Source organism: Mus caroli, unplaced genomic scaffold (assembly GCF_978045245.1).
Source record: "Mus caroli unplaced genomic scaffold, Mus_caroli_1 scaffold_16, whole genome shotgun sequence".
NCBI lineage: Eukaryota > Metazoa > Chordata > Mammalia > Rodentia > Muridae > Mus > Mus caroli.
The window spans coordinates 101,118,791-101,138,503 of record NW_028227271.1 but is presented as its reverse complement, the minus strand read 5'-3'; the positions used below and the strand labels follow the sequence as shown (position 1 = coordinate 101,138,503).

General features: G+C 40.1%; 1 protein-coding gene across 6 annotated transcripts in view; it reads right to left on the bottom strand.

Annotated features, from left to right (window-relative positions):
• Ghr (growth hormone receptor) overlaps positions 1-19,713 on the bottom strand; it is a 275,056-nt gene that overhangs the window by 134,118 nt on the left and 121,225 nt on the right. For all 6 annotated transcript variants that reach the window (XM_021182903.3, XM_085831502.1, XM_029469880.2 and 3 more), the window contains one exon: positions 16,828-16,906. In XM_021182903.3, coding sequence (XP_021038562.1) covers positions 16,828-16,897 — 70 coding nt within the window. In that variant the 5' untranslated portion in view covers positions 16,898-16,906. Of the gene's footprint in view, positions 1-16,827; positions 16,907-19,713 lie in introns of those variants that run through there.

Sequence of the window (19,713 nt, the reverse complement as noted above, 5' to 3'; positions counted from 1 at the left end):
CAGCTGACTCCTGAAATCTAGGATCCACTGCATGAGCTGTGTAGTTTTTACAATCTTTATCTTCCATCCAAAGTTACCTAACCCGACTTAGCTCCTCGGCTAAGCAATTCTGGATCCAGGAGTCTTAAAACGAGGACTGGGGTTTGCAGAGAGACAGGGTAATTGTTAAACATTAGCAACATGAATGCTGAATGGTTTTGCCACAAATACAGTAAGTACCATTAAGTTGGCTCAAACTTCATTTCCCATGAAAGTTATTTTCATATTACTAAGTAGAAGACCAGACAATGAGAACCTTAATGAAATACAGGAGAGCCTTCATCTACCCAGGTTGCATTGCGGTGCCAGCTGTTCCACTTGCTGTGTGATATTCTGTGACTTTTAAAGGCTCTTTAATTTTACTGCTTTTTGGATGAGACAGGACCACCCCAGGATCTCAAAGGACCTAGGATGCCATCACTTCACAATGATAATACCCAATCAATACCCTTTCACCTTGTTACTTGGCGCCTGGAAGGAAAGAAACCCTGCAACTTTTAAATTTTTCCAAAATCCAAATGATGAGGAGGTAGATGAAGAACTATTTTATATTTAGAGAGAGTGGAATTTGGGGTTTATGTTAGAAAAAGAGGAGGATGGTAGAGAGGAGGAAGAGGGAGAATAGAGAGTGTAACCTTGTGGTAGAAGCTTGAAAAGAAGCTCATGGATAGGTGCCAGTCCATTGTGTGCCAATGAAGTCTAAACAGCTTGAGGTGGTCCTGATAATTCCTGGCATAGTTATGGTCAGTGATATCCAGTGCTGGCATGTGGTGACCTGTGTGCACTAGTCAGTTCTTGGTTGGTTACTATTTTGCTACTTGTTAGCACTTCCACTAGAGGGCAGCAGGTGGAAAGGTGAGGATGTCAAAATGGATTAACATTGATTGGTATTTGATGACAGAGGCTGTCAAGGTTGAGTACTGAGGGAGACAACTCATAAATTGAGTGGGAAAGTGAGTCTCATAACGAGTGGGCTTCCATCTCTAAGTGAAGCACTGCATGACTGAAGGATCTCAGCATCAGGAGGAGGATGGAAAAGGCTTTTTATCAACGGAGCCCTTTTGCTTGTGTTTGGAGTTTTTCATGTGTGCACATGCGTACACACAACACATGAACATGCACATATACACACACAAACCAGACACACACACATCAGACACACAGGCACACACAGACATAGACATGTGCATATATAGATGCACACATTCATTCACACTGATACACACAGATGGACACACACAGACACATACAGACACAGAAACACACAGAGACACAAGACAGACAGACAGACACACAAACACACACACACTTGCAGACTACAGAGCATTTCTCTACTTTTTCATTATCTGTAGGTTTGGGGTTTGTGAATTAATAATTTTCAAAATACTACCCCTTATTCTAAGATCAGCCAAGTTGGTCCTATATAGGAACTCTGAGGTCTCTTCCCCAAGTTTAAAAAGACTAACTTCATGAACACACTATATGTTTAAGAAATCTTTAAAATCTTCAAGCTTATCTCTTCTAATCCACTTTTAGAGAAAGGGCAGAGGCAACTGAACATGCTACAGTGGTTTGCAATTTACAATTTTCAGAGTACTATGTCAGTCATGGCCCCTCAACTTTTTAATTCACACCACACACCTGTGGGTAGAAAGATTCTTCACCCTACTGATGGCTGAAGTTCCAGCAAAGTCACACTAGTGAGATCTTAAGTAATGACTTTGAACTTTTTATTGTCTGCCGTTCAGTGCTCACTGCGGACTCAATTCTGCTGTAACCTAGAGTTTAGAACTAATCCTTTTGTCATATAAGGTAGTGGAACTCCAAGAATCATGGCAACATTCAATTTATGTACAAGTCAAGGTTTCACTGGTCAAGGGCCAAAATTTTGCTCCACAGTAGAGCACATGATTTCCTAACACCGTTGTCTGAATCTGAAGCATGCATCTCTACTCTTTCTCTTCATAGTCATTCTGCAGTGAGACAAGTAGCCAGCATCTCTTATTTTGCAGTGTTTCAAGATCTTCAAACAGATTCCACTGACACTTGCTGTCAAAGACTAACCTCCACACAGGTAGAGACTGCGTTTTGGTCCTGCCTGTGCTGATAAGCACATTGAATCTTGGATAACTCATTGACATCTCTGAGTGTGTACTTCCCCTCCAACATAGATGTCTTGTCCGAAAGCTTCCTACCAAAACCGTTGAGATTCAGTCTTATGATTTTAAACTAGATTCTAACATCTAACCCTCAGGGGATTGACATAAAATATTCAAGATCAGCTTCTGTATACAAGCCAATGAAGAGAAAAAGGGCAGTCTTCTGTAGCATTTTACACCTAATCTAAAATACCACCTGATTTAACTTTTTTTTTTTTTGCAGGCTGTTGTCTTTCTCATCTGTCCTTCTACTTCACACCTTTCCAGATTTCACTCAAGAAAGCTCCCTGACAAGGTTTTATTTTATAAGTTTTTTCATTGAATCATTATAATACATACAAATACTATAGAAATTAATGAATGATCAAAAATATTTGTTGAACATATTAATACCTGTATACACACACACACACACACACACATATGAAAAGCATGGTTAATTTCAAGTTAGGGACACTACAGATAATTTACCTTATAACACGAACTTGAGATTCAGAGTCAGCTGCCACATAAAGGCTATCAATCTATGCTTATGCTACACATGGTATAGCAATTTCTTCCACTACAAATGCATTGTGCCTTGGGACCTGTGAGGAATTGTCTTAGGACTGCTAACATACCAAAGTTCATTCAGGTTTAAACCCTTTGTATTAAAGTGGTACACTAGTTGCATATAACCAGTGTTTTATATCACTTATAGTACCCAATATGATATTCCTGCTATTATTTGAGATTTGATAGAATAAATATAAAAAAGTAGTAATTACTAAAAAAAAGTTCTGTGCTGTTAGTATTGATGTGCTGTCTCAAGAGTAGAGTACCAGATTAACATGTGCAAATCCAAGGGTTTGTTTTCCAACACTGGAAAAAAAAAAAAAAAACAAAGAGGATATTTTTCTCCTAGGATTGATTGCCTCCAAGGATGTATTTATGGAGGCGGTGGTGTATAATAATCAAACTGAGATTTTCAAACAATGAGAAAATCTCACAAGAAGCTTGATATGCCAAAAGACCAACCTGGCAGCTGTATGTTTGCCTTATAGTGCTAAAAACTCAGTGTGGTGTCATCATTTCAAAAGCATGTCCCAACTCAGCATGAGAAGCGTTCTCTATGGATAAAACCTTAAAGAGAGCAGATTGATCTTTTTTCTGTTGGCAAAAAGCAAGTCTTACGAGTGATGGAATTTAATCTCACACCAATTATATTAGTTTTAACAGCTGGCTTTGCAGGTATTATTCCCTTCCACGCTCCTTTTAATAAATGCTCACGGATGTCTGTCAGTGAGCTCCTACCAGGCTTTAGATTCTGAGGCTGTCAGGGGACAAGTGACAGGAAGCATTTGTTGGGAGCTCTCATACGTGACTGTCCATTCATGGGGATTTGTTAACTGATGTTTAAGCTGTTGCATTCCACATGAACAAGCATGACTGACAGCCTTTAATGGCGAGTTTCAAAGCAAAGGTGAGTCATAACCGTTAGTGCGGCACAGCCTAAAGCTAGCTACTACTGTTCCGTGTAACCCATGAGTGCCTCTGGGACAGAACCAGGAATCATTGAGCTCCACCGGAGCCTTGGACGAGAAATCCTGTAGCCTTTAATATAAACACGGCCCCACCCAGGACACCAGCTTTTACATGGAATTTCCTGGTTATGGGCTATTTCATGTAGAGCTCAGTGGAATGGAGTCTGGAAATTCTGTGATAGTCATTCAATTTCCTTGTGACTAAGACTGAGGTCCGAGTTAGCAAGCAGGTGTTCATGGTGTTCCTTGTGTTTCTTTTTGGCTCAACAAAACCAAAACACACACACACACACACATGTGTTTTCTCTGTTTAAAGAGCATACTTGGAACTGAGTGTCTCCTTGACCTAGTACAAGTCTATAATGTCCCCAATACTTTTATGGTTAAGAAAATCTGGCTTGATCTTTTTTTTTTTTTAATGTTTTTCTCTTTTTAGTTTTGTCTGATTGCTTCCAATCACTGGAGTAAGTAAAAGAGGAAAAAATGAAGCTGTCTTCAAAAAGACTTCAAATCTAAAGCTGCTCATTCACATTTTGATAGCACTTTAAGAATCACCCTGAGAAATGATAGTGCTTCATGCTGTGTGGATACTGTCACACACACCTTAAATATCATGGGCAATATGCATGGATTTGTGACATTTCATGCAAGAGCATCCTTCAGTCACTATCAGTTGCTAATTCCTGGGTTCAACTTTAATTGTATGAACCAGCTGTGTTGCTATTGTCTCTGCTGCAGCAGAAGCAGCTTCCCCTCTAATCTCTGCACCCCCACCCGGGGGGGCTGGGGGAAACACTCACAACACTTTGCATACTTTAGAAACATACATTTGAGATGGCATACCTCACATGATCTCCTTTTTCAATGTGATCCTTTTAGCTGGAAACCTTTACCCTCTTAAAGGCTAACTTATGGAGTTTTAGCCCCTGGCTGAAAAAAAAATGTAGTTAAATAAAAGAACAAATGAACTATTGAGAAGATAATGGGGGGTACCGTGACTGAGTGTATTAATATTTGCTTTTCTTTTAAAAGCACCCAGACATGTTTCATCTCAATGGGTGTAGCAATCCAGGGACAGTCAGTTCAACATGCACCCAATGTATTTAGACTAGTGGTTTTCAAATAGATTTTTTTTTAATGCCCCACCTGCTTGGAGACATTTAAGCATGTGCGGAGGCACTTTGGGTGTGAGCTGATGAGAAAGCATTACTGGTCTCTAGTGTATAGAAGTCATAATGTCACTAACATGGGATAATACACAGAACATATACTACCCCAGAAAGACTATCTGACCTAACACGTCAACAATGTCCACCAAGAGCAAGAAATCCTCATATAGAATCTTGATCTCTGACTCTATCATAACCATGTGTTTTGTGAGTTCCTGTCTCAAGTACTTTTCTGCCTTTGTATCTATTATAAGAAAATACCTAAGGTGCCATAAAAAACTAGATTTTTAGTGAGCCATCTTTCTCTTACATACAAAAGGCAGCAAAATTATAAGACTATATGTCTAGCTTTCCTAGACAAGACACGTGGGTGTAGGCCCCACTCAGCCACTTCCCGGAAGAGGAGCTCTCCTAGAAAATTTACATATCCGACTTTCTTGATTAAGGATCCTGAGATAACGGGAAAATACTAAGTGCCAAAAGGCTCATAGCTAAAATGTGAACAAATTAGTTCCATCCTTTGCTTTGAAGGCAGCCACACCACAAGTGTGTGGCAGTGGGCATGAGGTGGGAGAATTGGAATCACGCAGAGAAGCCTAAAGCATCACCCAGAGATTCTTTATGTCTGTCACAATGGAACATGTACCTATTGTTCATAAATATTTCCTGAGTAGATTTAGTGGAGTAATGTACTTTTGTAATGATCTTTGTACAACAATCAGTCTCTAGCAGTGCCTAGAGAATAGCATTCCCTACAATGGAGACGTGCTTAGACCAGGAAGGAAAAGCAATGACTGTGCCCACTGATTTTCACCTTTAAAAAGCAAAATTGCTGAATTATTTGTTTGAAAGAAACCTTATGTGGAAACCTACTGTGTAGAATTTAAAAAAGTGTTATACAGAGCTCTGCTTAGGCAAGGATGGGACCTGCTATGGCAGGTCCGTTATGCACACCCACCATTCTCTCCAACCCCGACAGATTCAGCAACTCTTTCTACCTTGGTATGCTTTAGTTGAACTCTATCAGATTTACACCTAAACACCATTCAGGAACTGTGTAAAGTTTTTCAATTAAGTTCCCCCCAAATAAGCTCATGTAGCTATGAGGTATTAGAAACTGTTTTAGGGGAAAAGTTGAAACTGTTTTAGGTTGAAAAGACAGCTGAGTTGACAGGAAAGTACTTGTTGTGTAAGCTAGGGGACTAAGCTCAAACCCCAAGCACTCACAATTACAAAGAGGCCATGAATTTGAAAGAGATTGAGAATGGGTATATGGGATAGTGTGGAGGGAAGAAAAGGACGGGGTGTTGTAATTATATTATAACTCAAAAAATAGAAGAAATAATTTTTTAAAGGTATGCAAGTGCAGACTTGTGGTCCCAGTGCTAGAGAGAAGACAAGCAGACCCCTGGAATTATCTGGCCAACTTAGCCTAGACAGTGATAAACCTTGTCTCAAAAATAGTGAGCAAAGCCAGAGAAAAGGCATTGAACAAGGTTAACCTCTGTCTTATACATGCACTTGTACATAGCCTGTACATGCATACATACATACATACACACACACACACACACACACACACACCTGAACAACAGAGCATGTGAAAGTATTGTCCCTTGGTAGAGTAGGTAGGCTGAAGAGGTGAGTATCTGGCTCAGTCCCCTTGGCAGATATGCTGATAATTCTCTAGTGGTGGTGAAGGAAAACCCCAAAGATACAAACACACTATCAGCATTCCAGGCACAGAAAAAGGTGGTTCTAGTAGCCTGAGGCAGCAGATGAGAATAAAGGTGATAGGTGTTAGGTATGAAAGCCTAGAGCAATCTGTGTGCCCAATAATGGCAAAGGGGTCGACCACAAAGGACAGTCTCCTGTAGAGTGGCTTTGGCTTTTTACATTCTCTGAGCCTCAGTTTTCCCATCTTTTACACAGGAGAGAAATGACGTGTTTAAAGCCTTCAACCAGTAAATGACCACAAAAACGATGTAGAAATAGTACATACACGTCCAGTTACTGGTGACTACTCCTGGCCTTAGGCCAAGGTTCTGCAAGCCCTATGGCCTAAGTAAGCATGCAGACTAAACAGAGACATACAATTTAAATTTATACTAGTATAAAACCAATACCAGCAGTTCAGTTGCACAGGAAGTTTTGGTAACCAAGGGTAATGACTATAGACCTAGACAACCACACTTAGAAACATTCAGAAGATGTAATGCTGGCCTAGCCAACAAAGAAAGTCTGGTCTTATGATACACAAGTTTGTCTATCTGTCCAGGGCCATCTGAGCATGGCACCTTGGGTACATTGCTTTAGTCTACCCCAGTGTTCTCAATCTGTGGTTTGTGCCCCCTTTGGTGGGTCTTATGACCCACCTAAGGCCATGGGGACCACCTAAGGCCATTGGAAAACACAGATATTTTCATTAGTATTTATAACAGTAGCAAAATTACAGTTATAAGGTAGCAACAAAAATAATTTTATGGCTGGTGGAGGGGGCAGGTCACCACAACATGAGGAATTGTATTTAATGGCTGAAGCATTAGGAAGATTGAGAACCACTTATTAAGCATAGACTCTACCCTTAACAAGCTGGTCAGACCAAACTGCCTGACGCAGGATGAAAGCGATTGTCTTTCACTTGCTTCCCTAGGCTCCTGTTCTCTCTGCAGCACATACTTTTATCACAACTACTGCTAAGAAAAACATGTCCCCTATCCCCAAATCAAAGGAGCAGTGGGTCAATGAAGGATGGAGGAGAAACGATGCCAAAGGTCAGAGGGATGAAAGTGGTCCTTTTCCAGATTAACCAGCTCCTCTCTAAGTGCTTCATGTATGCTAAGTACATCTTCTTCCAGTGGATTATGTTCCTCAGTCAATGATTGTTCCTATTCATTTTCTTATTTTGTTTGGGGGAAGCAAAGCTTCACCATTCTCTGGCATGGTGCAACACTAATTCTCTTCCCACTAAACTCAAGATATTAATAAGGTTTACACAAAGTACATTCCTATCTGAAAGTCAAATGTCAGACATTATTTCCATTTCCCTACATGTGCAAGGCTAAAATTTAAAGGGGGCACACAATATAATTTTCACATTTAGACCTTAAGAAACTAAGGATTTTTCTAATATCATATTTACTTTCCACAATGAGGAGAGCTTCACACATCTTACTAGGGGAGCTGTTATTTAGGGAGTGGGTTCAAAAACAGATTCAGGTATTTATAGGATCTGCAGTCAGAGTCTTTCATAATCTCAAAAGTTCAATGTACAGAAGGGCAGTGAGAACTTTGATTTGGGATCTACAAATCTTTTATGTTTCTGTGCCTGTCAATATTTGAGTAGACTTATCAGGTAGGTGTGGCACAGATAGAGATTGTGTCAGGGTGATAGTGTTGGGGGGCCAGTTCATTCCATGTACAATGTTGGCCAGTGGCTGGCATACTGGGAGGGGACAGTGTTCAGTGACCTGAATGTAGGAAGGCATTATGCTCAGAGGCATTAATATCTGGAACAAAATTATGGTTCTGGCGTCATTGGGCCCATATAAAGCTATAAATAATATCATTCCAGCCTCAGAGAAAAGTCCTGCATGCCAGCTTCTACCACCAAACAGTTCATTTTAGATCCTTCCCAGAGTAAGGGAATCCAAGTTTAACCTGTACCCTGCTTAGACTTGGCCATTCAAAATAGCAGGGACAGTTGTGGGACTGGACTGGAGAAATCCCAGGTCAAGATTTTGATGCTGATTCATTCATTCACCTAACAAATAAGTAAAGATATTTGTCAGAATGCCAGAGGATGAGACACAAGGATAAGAAGACTATTCTTCCTATCTGAGAGCCTAGTGACTTCCACATCAATAATTCTTTATTACATAAGTTATGTAACACCATTCTGGCAGTTCTTTGAAGCTATTTACTTTGAGTTCAATCCAAACTTGTTACACAGCTTGAAGCATATATGTCATTGCAGCTTCATTTAGAAAATGGACCCAAACCTTATGCCAGACCCCATATACACATCTTCCCACCTTAATTCTTGTTAAAAGATTAGGTAGAAATATTCTGAAACACTTCGGTATTGATTGAACCATGAACTGCTCTCGTCCGTGCAACTATGTCATGTAAGTATAATGGAAATACTACTAAGGATACGGCTTAAGAACTAGAAACAGAGACTTCAGGCAAAAGTATCTGATGAGACTCTGTTGATTCATTTTGAGTCATGTTGGGGAATTAGGGACTGGAGGAAACTTACAGCTGAGGTTGATGAAGTTCCCCAGGCCTAGGGACCTCTTGGTCTGTCTAATGGTCTCCATACAGGACACCAAGGAATACTCTCTCTGGGTGATCAACTGTGCAATCAGAAGTCAAGTAGCATTCATCCCTAGCATCGAGGAAGTGCTGCTCCAGGCTAGAAGATGACAGTGAGCTAGTGAGCATGTGAGCTAGTATTGCTGGCAAAGATAAACTGGGATCCTGAGGCCTGCTGCTCTGAAAAGAAATCAGTGCTCTTCTCCTCAGTATTGGGGAATGCTAGTAAGCACTCGACTACCAGTTAGGGGCTCAGTAGTAAAGATAAGTAGTCACATGGACCCAAAGCCAAGCCATGAAGGCACTTCGATCGATGAATCTGATAGACCTATAGCTCTTCATCACATGGAGTTTAAAGTTAAAGTTTTAACTAGAACCAGCTCTGGGAACACAACCACATTAACTTCAATAGAGGATGGGGAAGGAGAGGAAGAAAGGGGAAGAAGAGGAGGAGGAGGTGTTGTTGTTGTTGTTGTTGGTGGTGGTGGTGGTGGTAGTGAGGGAGGAGGAGGGGGAAGAGGAGGAGGAGGGAGAGGAGGAGGAGGATCAGGAAAAAATTAAAACCACCAACCATAGGTCAGAAGACTCTAAGATAGTTCTCCTAGTGCTCTGTGATTGAGGGACCCTGGCTGAATTAGTCTAAACTAGCATGGGCTTCTGCATAGTTGAGACGAGATTGGCCTCTGGCCAGAGGCAGATAGCCAGGTGTGCTCATGAACATCCACTTTTTGCAGATATCCCACACCAATTAACTTATATCAGTCTCTTCCCTGTCAATCCCCCAAAGAAGTCTCAGTTTGGGTTACTGAATCAAGGTGCTATGGGGACACTTGGTAAATCAGGACAGGTTCTTGTCCTGGACAAACCTGGGATCCAGGGCAGCTAAGTAGATAGATGATCTGTCATGGGCACTTGGATTATTCGTGGGTCATCCTAAGCCTTCTACTTACAAATTAGCTGAGACACTACTTAATCACCCACACTGCTAAGGTCTTCACTGGGTTGACTCAGCTGCTGTGTAAACCTAGCCACCTTCTAGGATTCTGCCCAGCACAAAGCGTTGTGCATCTTAGCACATCCTACTTGCTTTTTGTTGCAGTATATGAGAGAAGCACATATCCTGGAATAATAAAATATTTAAGAGTTTGTTAAAGGTCTTGAGATACAGTAATGAATGTCTAAAGATTTTAATGGAGAGTTCAGTCCATTGTCCACATGGTAGACTTGCTGGTATATGGTCATCTATACCATGTGACAGTCAAAAGCATAGGTGACTAGAGGGCCATAGAAGTTGGGCTAGGCATAGATAAGAGGAGTTAGAAAAAGGATGCCAAACACAGCATTAAAAACATGATGCTCTATCCCCAGGCTCGATGTTCCTATGTAAAGTGGTACTACCCTTCAGCTCCTACCACTATACTGTCAGAAGGATGACCTGTGTTCCATGACGCCACTATAGTAAAAGTGAGTCGATGCTTTTTTTTTTGATAACATTTAATTAAATGTGTGGAAACTTAGAACTGGATGAATAAGAATATACTGATAGTCTCAAAGTTAAAAGTCTGTTAATTGAACCACAAATATTGCACTTAGGATATCCTTAATATTTCTCTGACCATGATCTATCTATCTATCTATCTATCTATCTATCTATCTATCTATCTATCTATCTATCTATCTATCTATCTATCTGGTTTATCCTTAATATTTCTCTGATATTTATTTATTTATTATTTTAAAATCCTGTCACCCTTAGACTGTCTCTCTTTGACCTATTTTAATCTGGATCCTCTTCACTCACCCTTTCAAATTACTTTTATTATGACTATTATTTCCAAGGAGAGATTCTAACAGTATTATTATCTAGCCTAAACCTCTGTAATAACTAAGGGTACTCACACCTGAAATATCTTTACATCTCTGCTTCACCTTCTATACATTATGGGCTCCTTAATGTCATGAACATAAATTTTAATTTCCTCTTGGAACCCAAAAAGTATTTTAAAAAATATCAAAAGTCAATTTTGTGTCATTGTTTACAAATGACTCTTCTTATATCTCTCATTGGCTCTATCTAGAGTCACCTGGCCTGCTCCAACATGCTGAAGTCCAATGTCAAAGTATGTTTGTGATATGAGGAGGTCAAGGTGACACAGGACTGTTGATGTACATGGACATGAGCCACGACATTAGACAGATTATGAAACTTTTCTTGCTTTGTACGGTCAAAAAAGCTGACGTTGAAAGGTCTATGGCTTCCCCACTCACTTCAGGGAGAAGTTAAAGCTTTAAATTACTCGTTTTGACATTGTTTAAAGGGATACCCTTTAATGTTTATCGGCTTCAACTGTGACTCTAATACTTCTTTGATCTATATCCAGGATTTCTTGGCAACTCCTAATGACCATGTGTAGCTTCAACTGTAGTGGTGTAGAGTTTGTTTAAAAAGTAAAATCCCCCTACTGTGCAATTATTTCCTGTTGAACAGGAAGATCAGCAGAATCTTCCAACTAAACATCATGTTGTTCTGCATGATTATAAAGACTGTTCAATAATATAAAGTGAGCAATACTTGCTGAATTCTGGTTCCTTTAGAACATGGCATATCATTCTAGTAAAGGTTCTTTTCCCTTAAATGGTATAGAAAGATACAATATGTTTTGAAGAAGCTTTCTCCAGAGTTGGGAGAGGCAAATTATAAGCTTTGCCTATAGGTATTATTAATAGGTTATTATATATGTATATATAAATAAACTTTATATATAAATATCATACCTAAACAGTATATATGCTCTCTTTAAATACTAAAAATGTATAAATAATGTTCCATGCTGTGTTTAGCACTTTTGTTTTGACTGGCTTGCTTACAGCTCTGAGAAATATTATTATTTGATGGATTTGGCACATACTTTTTCTTCCTTTCCATAAATTGCCAGTTTTTCGAGGCCAGACAAGTCCTGTCTTTGCCTGTGGATCCTTTTGCCATCTGTAGACGGTATAATTTGACTGAAATCAACTTCCTTAAGTCTGTTTCCAAGAGAAACAAACAAAGTGCTCATGTGCAGTGAGCTCTGCCAAACGACACCTTTCTTGTCTGTAAAGGAAATGCTCAGTAGATATTTGTTGATTTTTAAATGCATAGAATAGAACTACTCCTTGCATGCCCATTCACTGAACATTGCATCACTTGGTAATTGAAAGAACAGTTTTCTATGTTCAGTTCTACTCCTATGTAGTGTGACGTGGGCCATCCCCACAGTTCATGTACCGAGCCTGATCCTCTCACTATACTTACCTAATGTCAAGATAACTTATTGAAGATATTTCTTGTATTCCTCATGGCTCCTAGATTTAAGTTTTAAAAATAGGAAGCACTGAAGACATGTCCACACAGTGACCTTGGTGAATTGATGATTCCATGTTCACTCTGTGTTACTCTGTTCAGAGTGTCTTGATGATTTGCCTTCATCATGAGAGCCAGACATTAAAGAGTCAGGCCCTCCATCACTTCCAGATGCTCTTCCTGTCCTATCCAGACTGATCTCTGTACATCATGGATTGGTTTGCTTCTTCCTGAGGCTGCTGAGGCCCAAAGAGAAGTTGAGTTGCTGACTGCATGCTATATAAAGATAGATGGCATACTTTATAGTGCACCAGACCTTTGTGGTCATTTTTCAGCAAGCAATATTCTACATACAGCCAGTGTATAAATCGAGCTGGTAAAGCCTTCTAAAGATGAAACAATGTTGCCCCTTCTTAAGGATAGAATAAGGAATTCTCCATGAGTTTATATAACTTGCACTGAGGAGGAATATGGAGCCTCATATTAAGGATGAATGATACCAAAAACAAAAACAAAAACAAAAAAACAAAACCTGCTATTACATTGTAAACAATACAATGATAGTACTGTTCAATGTTTGGTTCCCATTATATTTCCCACAATTAATTAAAAAAAATCCTCTCAGACCCAATACATTTGCAGTTGTGTATTTGCCCAAACAAGTAGAGCCCCCCTTAAGTAGTCAAGAGGCAGCTTTCCCTTTCCATACAGTCCTGTCATCTCCAATCTACCTCGGGGGCAGATTTTTACAGGTGATTACCTTATGACAAACCACTTAGTACTGCTACATATTGTGCCAATCAAACCAAACCAAAGAACAAATTAAAACAAAACAAAACAAACAAAAAAACTACGTTGTCTAGGAGCTGAAGGGGTTTGCAGCCCCATAAGGAGGAACAACAATATGAACTAACCAGTACCCCCAGAGCTCCCAGGGACTAAACCACCAACCAAGGAGTACACATGGATCCAGCCAAATATGTAACAGAGGATGGCCTAGTCGGTCATCAATGGGAGGAGAGGCCCTTGGTCCTGTGAAGACTCTATGCCCCAGTGTAGGGGAATGCCTGGGCCAGGAAGCAGGAGTGGGTGGGTTGGTGAGCAAGGGGAGGGGGAGGGGATGGGGGTTTTCAGAGGCGAAACCAGGAAAAAGGATTTGAAATGTAAATAAAGAAAATATATAATAAAATAAACTACATTGTCTTTAATTCTCTACCTATATAATTTTTAGTCTGCCTTATACTGAAAGAGGAAAATTGAAAATAAAATAGGTTGATCCAGACTTGGCAAAAAAGAAAAGAAACACATGACCCATGAATGTTATCTGAGACCCACAATGTGTCATGTGCTAAGTCTGGCTGTAGCTATTAGTTATGTGGCACACACACACACACACACAGAAGAGAATGCGGAACATGCTTGCCTACAACCTCGTAAGCAAACAGCATACCCTATTTTCCTTTTTTTAAAAATTTTTTTTTTTATTTTTATTTTTCGAGGCAGGGTTTCTCTGTATAGCTCTGGCTGTCTTGGAACTCACTCTGGAGACCAGGCTGGCCTCAAACTCAGAAATCCACCTGCCTCTGCCTCCCAAGTGCTGGGATTAAAGGTGTGCGCCACCATTGATTTACCTATTTTTAATCTTTAGGCTATTTTCAGAAAGTTTTCTGAAATACTCAAATATTTAAATTTGCCTAGTTTAACAAAAAAAAAAAAAAAAAAAAGAAAGAAAGAAAGAGGGCAATGTTTTCTCTGCTAAATTCTTCCCTATCCATAGGACTGATGAAATACATGATTTGTATTTACTATAACATGTTTCATTTTCATATGCTTCTTTCCTTAAGCCAACAGTCACAAACACAAATTATTAAAACGGAAATTAAGAAGCTGTTTTGGAACTGGCTGTTGAAACCACCACTGTGTAAGGGACTCTATGTCTGTATTCATTGCAGCTGTCAACATAACAGCATAGACATGGACCAGCCCAGACTTAAGCTTGAAGCTCCTGCCATTTGCCACAGTGTGAGTGGCTCTAAAGCAAAAGTGGCCATCAGTCTAAGAGAAAGAGGTCAGATCTGGAAAGAACATGGTTGCATCAATGTGTAATTTTACAAATAAAATGTCAAATTGTAGAGACAACAGTGGTTACCCCATTTGGGGTAGGAGAAGGACTTGGCAGACAGTCATCCATAGGGCACAAAGCAGCAAATATGCTGTATTGAGTCTAGTGAATTAATGAACACCAAGAGGGCTGTAGTTGAGGGCAGATTATTATATTCAGGATTTCTGTTATAGAAGTAGATCAAGGCTTCTCTTGCCACAGAGAGAAAATGAGTAATCATGTGCATACATGCACTTCCATGCACACACACACATAAGCACACACATGGCTTATAACATTATATATACTTTTTTGTCACCATTCTTCTCATGAAGTTGAAGGCTGGGCAAATGTTTAAGCTGTTGAAAAGATCTTGGAAATTCTCTAGGTTTGAAAACCATTTGAACAGAAGTGGATGCTCTCACCATTATCCATTAGAGCACAAGGTCTCCAATGAAGGAGCTAGAGAAAGTACCCAAGGAGCTGAAGGGGTTAACAGCACCGTAGGAGGAACAACAATATGAACTAACCAGTACCCTCAGAGCTCCCAGGGATTGAACAACCAACCAAAGAAAACACATGGTGAGACTTATGGCTCTAGCTGCATATGTAGAGGATGGCCTAGTCAGCCATCAATGGGAGGAGAGGCCCTTGGTCCTGTGAAGTTTCTATGCCCCAGTACAGGGGAATGCCTGTGCCAGGAAGGGGGAGTGGGTGGGTTGTTGGGGGGGATAGAGGATTTTCAGAGGGGAAACAAAGAAAGGGGATAACATTTGAAATGTAAATAAAGAAAATATCTAATAAAAAAAAGAAAAGAAAAGAAAACTATTTGAGCTCTAATCTGTTAGCCTGGGATGCATTTCTCTACTTCTTTAATAATTCTTCGGCTGTGCTTTTCACTTCACTGGCTTTTAAATTCCTCACGCCTTGCCCCGTGGACTGAAAGTCACCTTAGTGAAGAAAGGAGAGATTAAACCACCATGACTCTGGAATGGCAGAGGAGCTGAGCTGTAATTCTCTGGCTGAGAACCAGGCTCTAAAAAGCAGCCATGGGAAAAGCGGCTGAGGTGGAGCCCGTGACTCTCTCTCTCTCCACGTCTGACTTGCATAATATTGACATTATAACACCAGAGAGACCCAAAAATGTTACAAACAATTATGATTTCTTTTCTATAAATATTTTTGGGATTGCTTTAAGAAATCAAATAGTGCATTCTATTCGTTCCCCTTTCCAAGTTGCTCCTAACACAGTCAGCAGCTCACTACTGGGCATTTATTTTTTGTCACAAGGTCAGCGGGACATCTTAAGGTGTTAAGTCGCCTGTTAAATTGTGTTTTCTAACATGAGTTGGGTGTTGAGTAAGGGAGTCGGCTTCACTTAAAGCAGCAACAGAATCCAGAGGCACAGCATGGCAAAAATGTATTGTTTCTATTCTATCCTCTAGTGAAACCAGGCAAAGAAAACTGCCTCGTGCTCAAGACAGTCTTCAAAAACGTCCGCCAGCCCTTTGTGAGGACACTTTTCTTTCTAGACAGACACCCCCACACCCATTTGCATTATTCTTTGTTGTTTCTGGTATGACATGTGAATCTGAAAATATTGAGACAACCGAGAGAGTATAAAAGAAAAACATAAGGGAACACAGTCAGACAGCTAAGGTAGCTCACAATTTCTGGGTAATGTTGGTCACCTAGTTTGGGTGTCTTTTTCCTCTGGAACTCAGCCAAATGGAAATCATTCAGAGAATAGGGGCACAAATTCATTGGAAGCCTGAGATTTACATCTCAGGGAATATGATTAAGGGGACTGCATTCCAGGCTCTGGAAACAGACTCTGCTATGCTTAGTTACAGATGAGCTGAGCGATTAGTAGGCTAATGATGCTTTGGTGTGATTTTAATATCTCTCCTGGAGACCCAGCTTGTCTTCATCATAAAGGCCCCCTTGTACATTATGAAACATCAATTTCCAATAGGAAAATGCCAGATGCCAAAGCCTACGACTCTAGCCCCACTTACACATCCCCAGAGTGGCTCTCTCCTGGGTTATGAATTTAAAGCTAAGACAGGTTTCCTGTTGGCTGTTAACCTAAAACTTAGACGATTTTGTTCAGATTTAACACAGCTCTGCTTTGTTTCTTTATACCACACGAGGAGAAAAGGAACATAGAACTCACCCTCACTTCCAGAAAACGTGCTGCTGGAGACTGCCAGTGCCAAGGTTAAGAAGACCTGACAAAGATCCATACCTGAGACCTGCAAGACAGAAAAGGGACAAGGTCAAGGCAAGCAGCCACAGACCACGGTCGTGATATAACATTCAAAGACCTGTGAAGTCGTGAGTGTGCGGATAAGAACATTGTGAAAGAAATCTTAGTAAGTCTAGCATTGCCTCAGACTTCAGAAGTGCCCTATATGTCATGAGGATGCACAGCCTGTTGGAATTCACTCTTCATCCCATGAGCTCTTTCCTCAGGAAACAGAATGGGCAGTGCAAACTTTCAGGTCCTGGCTTCCAGCCACTGGGTCACCTCACAGCAAAAGACCCACATGCACAGCTCTAATAACAGGGCTAGTGTAATTTCTTTTAGTTTAATCTGGAGATAGAAAAAATATTGCTCAGCACAGGACTTTGAATAAGACAAAAAAATATAAAATAAAATAAAAATCCTCTATAATACTATACTAACATTTCTTACACCTCTTTCCCAAGAACCAAAGGCGCTTAATTTATGTTTTACAAACACTGTACTGATCCCAGGGAGGTGTAACAAGAGGGAAGCTGAGAGGTGAGAAATACTTTTTAAAAATTAAGGGAACCCTGGGAATGACTGTGTGCTCTGAAACACCCAGGCATATGTTCACCAAGAGCTACCAGTCTCCGTCTTTCCAGTGATTTAGAAGCCCAAGACTGGCTGCACCTTCAGTCTTTCTGTCTAATGAATGAGGGAGTTGATCAATGGGCTCTGAAAGCACATGCCTTTATCTGAAGGAAATACACTTCTTTGGAAAAATAACCTATGGTGACTATGTCCACGCTTCTCTAGAGACAAGGCTGGATGGGTTGTAAAGAAACTCAGTACTCGACTCTTTGGGGAACGATTGCTGCATTTGACAACTATTGCCAGCCACTTTGATGCTTAGTCCCAGTATTTACATAATACTGCCCTATCTACAAGTCACATTATCAACACTCCACCAATTCTTCAATGGCCTCCATGAACTGATTTTTCTTTTCTTTTCTTTTCTTTTCTTTTCTTTTCTTTTCTTTTCTTTTCTTTTCTTTTCTTTTCTTTTCTTTTCTTTTCTTTTCTTTTCTTTTCTTTCTTTTCTCTTTCTCTTATCTTTTCTCTTTTCTTTTCTTTTCTCTTCTTTTCTTTTCTTTTTTCTTCTTTTCTAACATTTGCAAATTTGACAATACTGATAAAACTCTTCTTGTTATCCCTAATCATAGTGAACTGCTGAGCAAGAATGTTTGTTTTCATGGCTCTACAGGTGTGGCTCTTGTACCAGCCATGGAATCCTGAAGAGCTATAAAATGACAAATGTTCTACATTTTCCTTTGCAGACAGAGAACAACATTTCAATTCCCTGATCTCCAAGTAGTTTTACTTTAGAAAACACATCTCTATGCAAACCCAGTATTTTCTTGTGTCTGAATATATTTGCATGCCTTCACACCCTCCCTCCCAAACACTGACCCTTGGAACTTTTGGTAGGATCAAATGTGAAAGTTCAGGGAGGTTTTCAGGAAGTGGGATGCTACTGCAACCCACCATCACATTTTGATTTTTAACTGGAAGGTTATGAGCTGACAGCTTTGCCTCATTTACTTCACAAATATAAATCACTAGCTCTCTGTCCTTGCCTCTAGGAATACAGACAATATAGTATTATTTTGGAGCCTCTAGCAAAGTGCATCAATACATAGACTGAAATACAATAGACTGAAAATGCTATAGTGTGAACTTTTCTTTTACTCTCTCTCTCTTTCTCTTTTTTAAATAGGGAACACACTGAGGACACAATCTCTAAACTTTAGTAATGATACTTTAACTAGTCATCTCAGAGCACACTTAAAGGCCAGGTAGAAGCTCCTCCTCATGTTCTATCTTGATAGCAGACTGTAAGAGTGAATTCTCAATCCCTGGGTTGTTTATTTTTCTTTCTGAGTAGGTGTATGGAAATGTTTGCATTTCTTAGAAGATACTATCCATGCCTTAGAAATCAGATCTTAAAGCATTTTAAAAAGACAAGGCAGGTGCCAGAAACAAGTGGGATTTAGGTCAGAAAACTAGTAGACCAACTTTCCCCAACCGTCAAGGTTTTGTGCCTTCTTCATTTTGAGGTTCCAGATACTGAATCCTAGAAGCCACATTTTACGTGTTAGGTAGCTTCTGCCACTAACTTGCTTCTGACTTAGTCCCCAGTCTTTTCCAAGCTGCTTCATACACAGGAATTTTAACTTCTCTCAAATAAGTTACTACAACACTGTTGTAAGACAAGCATATCTCAACGTAACACATTTTTACGTCACACACACACACTAAGCAAATTGGAATTCCAAAAGCAAATTAGCCAGGAGTTCATTTTTGTCTCCCATCACAGAAACAAGGTTACTTAAAGCTGCAGTTCTCCCCAGTGGAAGATCAGAACAGTTCACTGCCACCTGGAACATACTGCAGAAGGACTGGACTTATAACACTTCAGATATAGGAACCAGAAGGAGGACACAGAAATGTAGCTGGATTCAGTAGGAGCAAGCTACTATATGGGACTCTAGTCTCCCCTTTCCCTTCATTGTTGTTTCGGCAGATACAGTCTAGAGAATTTGCCATTGGCTTTGTATGCTGTCCCAACCAGCTTTGCAGAACTCCATGTAGAATCTTCTGAGTGACTGGAATCTTGTGTACAAAGCTCTAGCTGAGATCAAATGCTACAAGTGTTATTATGGACTTGGGACAAGACACATAGAGTTTGGAATTTTAATTTAACACAGTAGCATGTGCCAAATATCAGAAAGAGAGAGCCCCTTCTTCAAGCTTCCCCCTCCCCCAAATGTC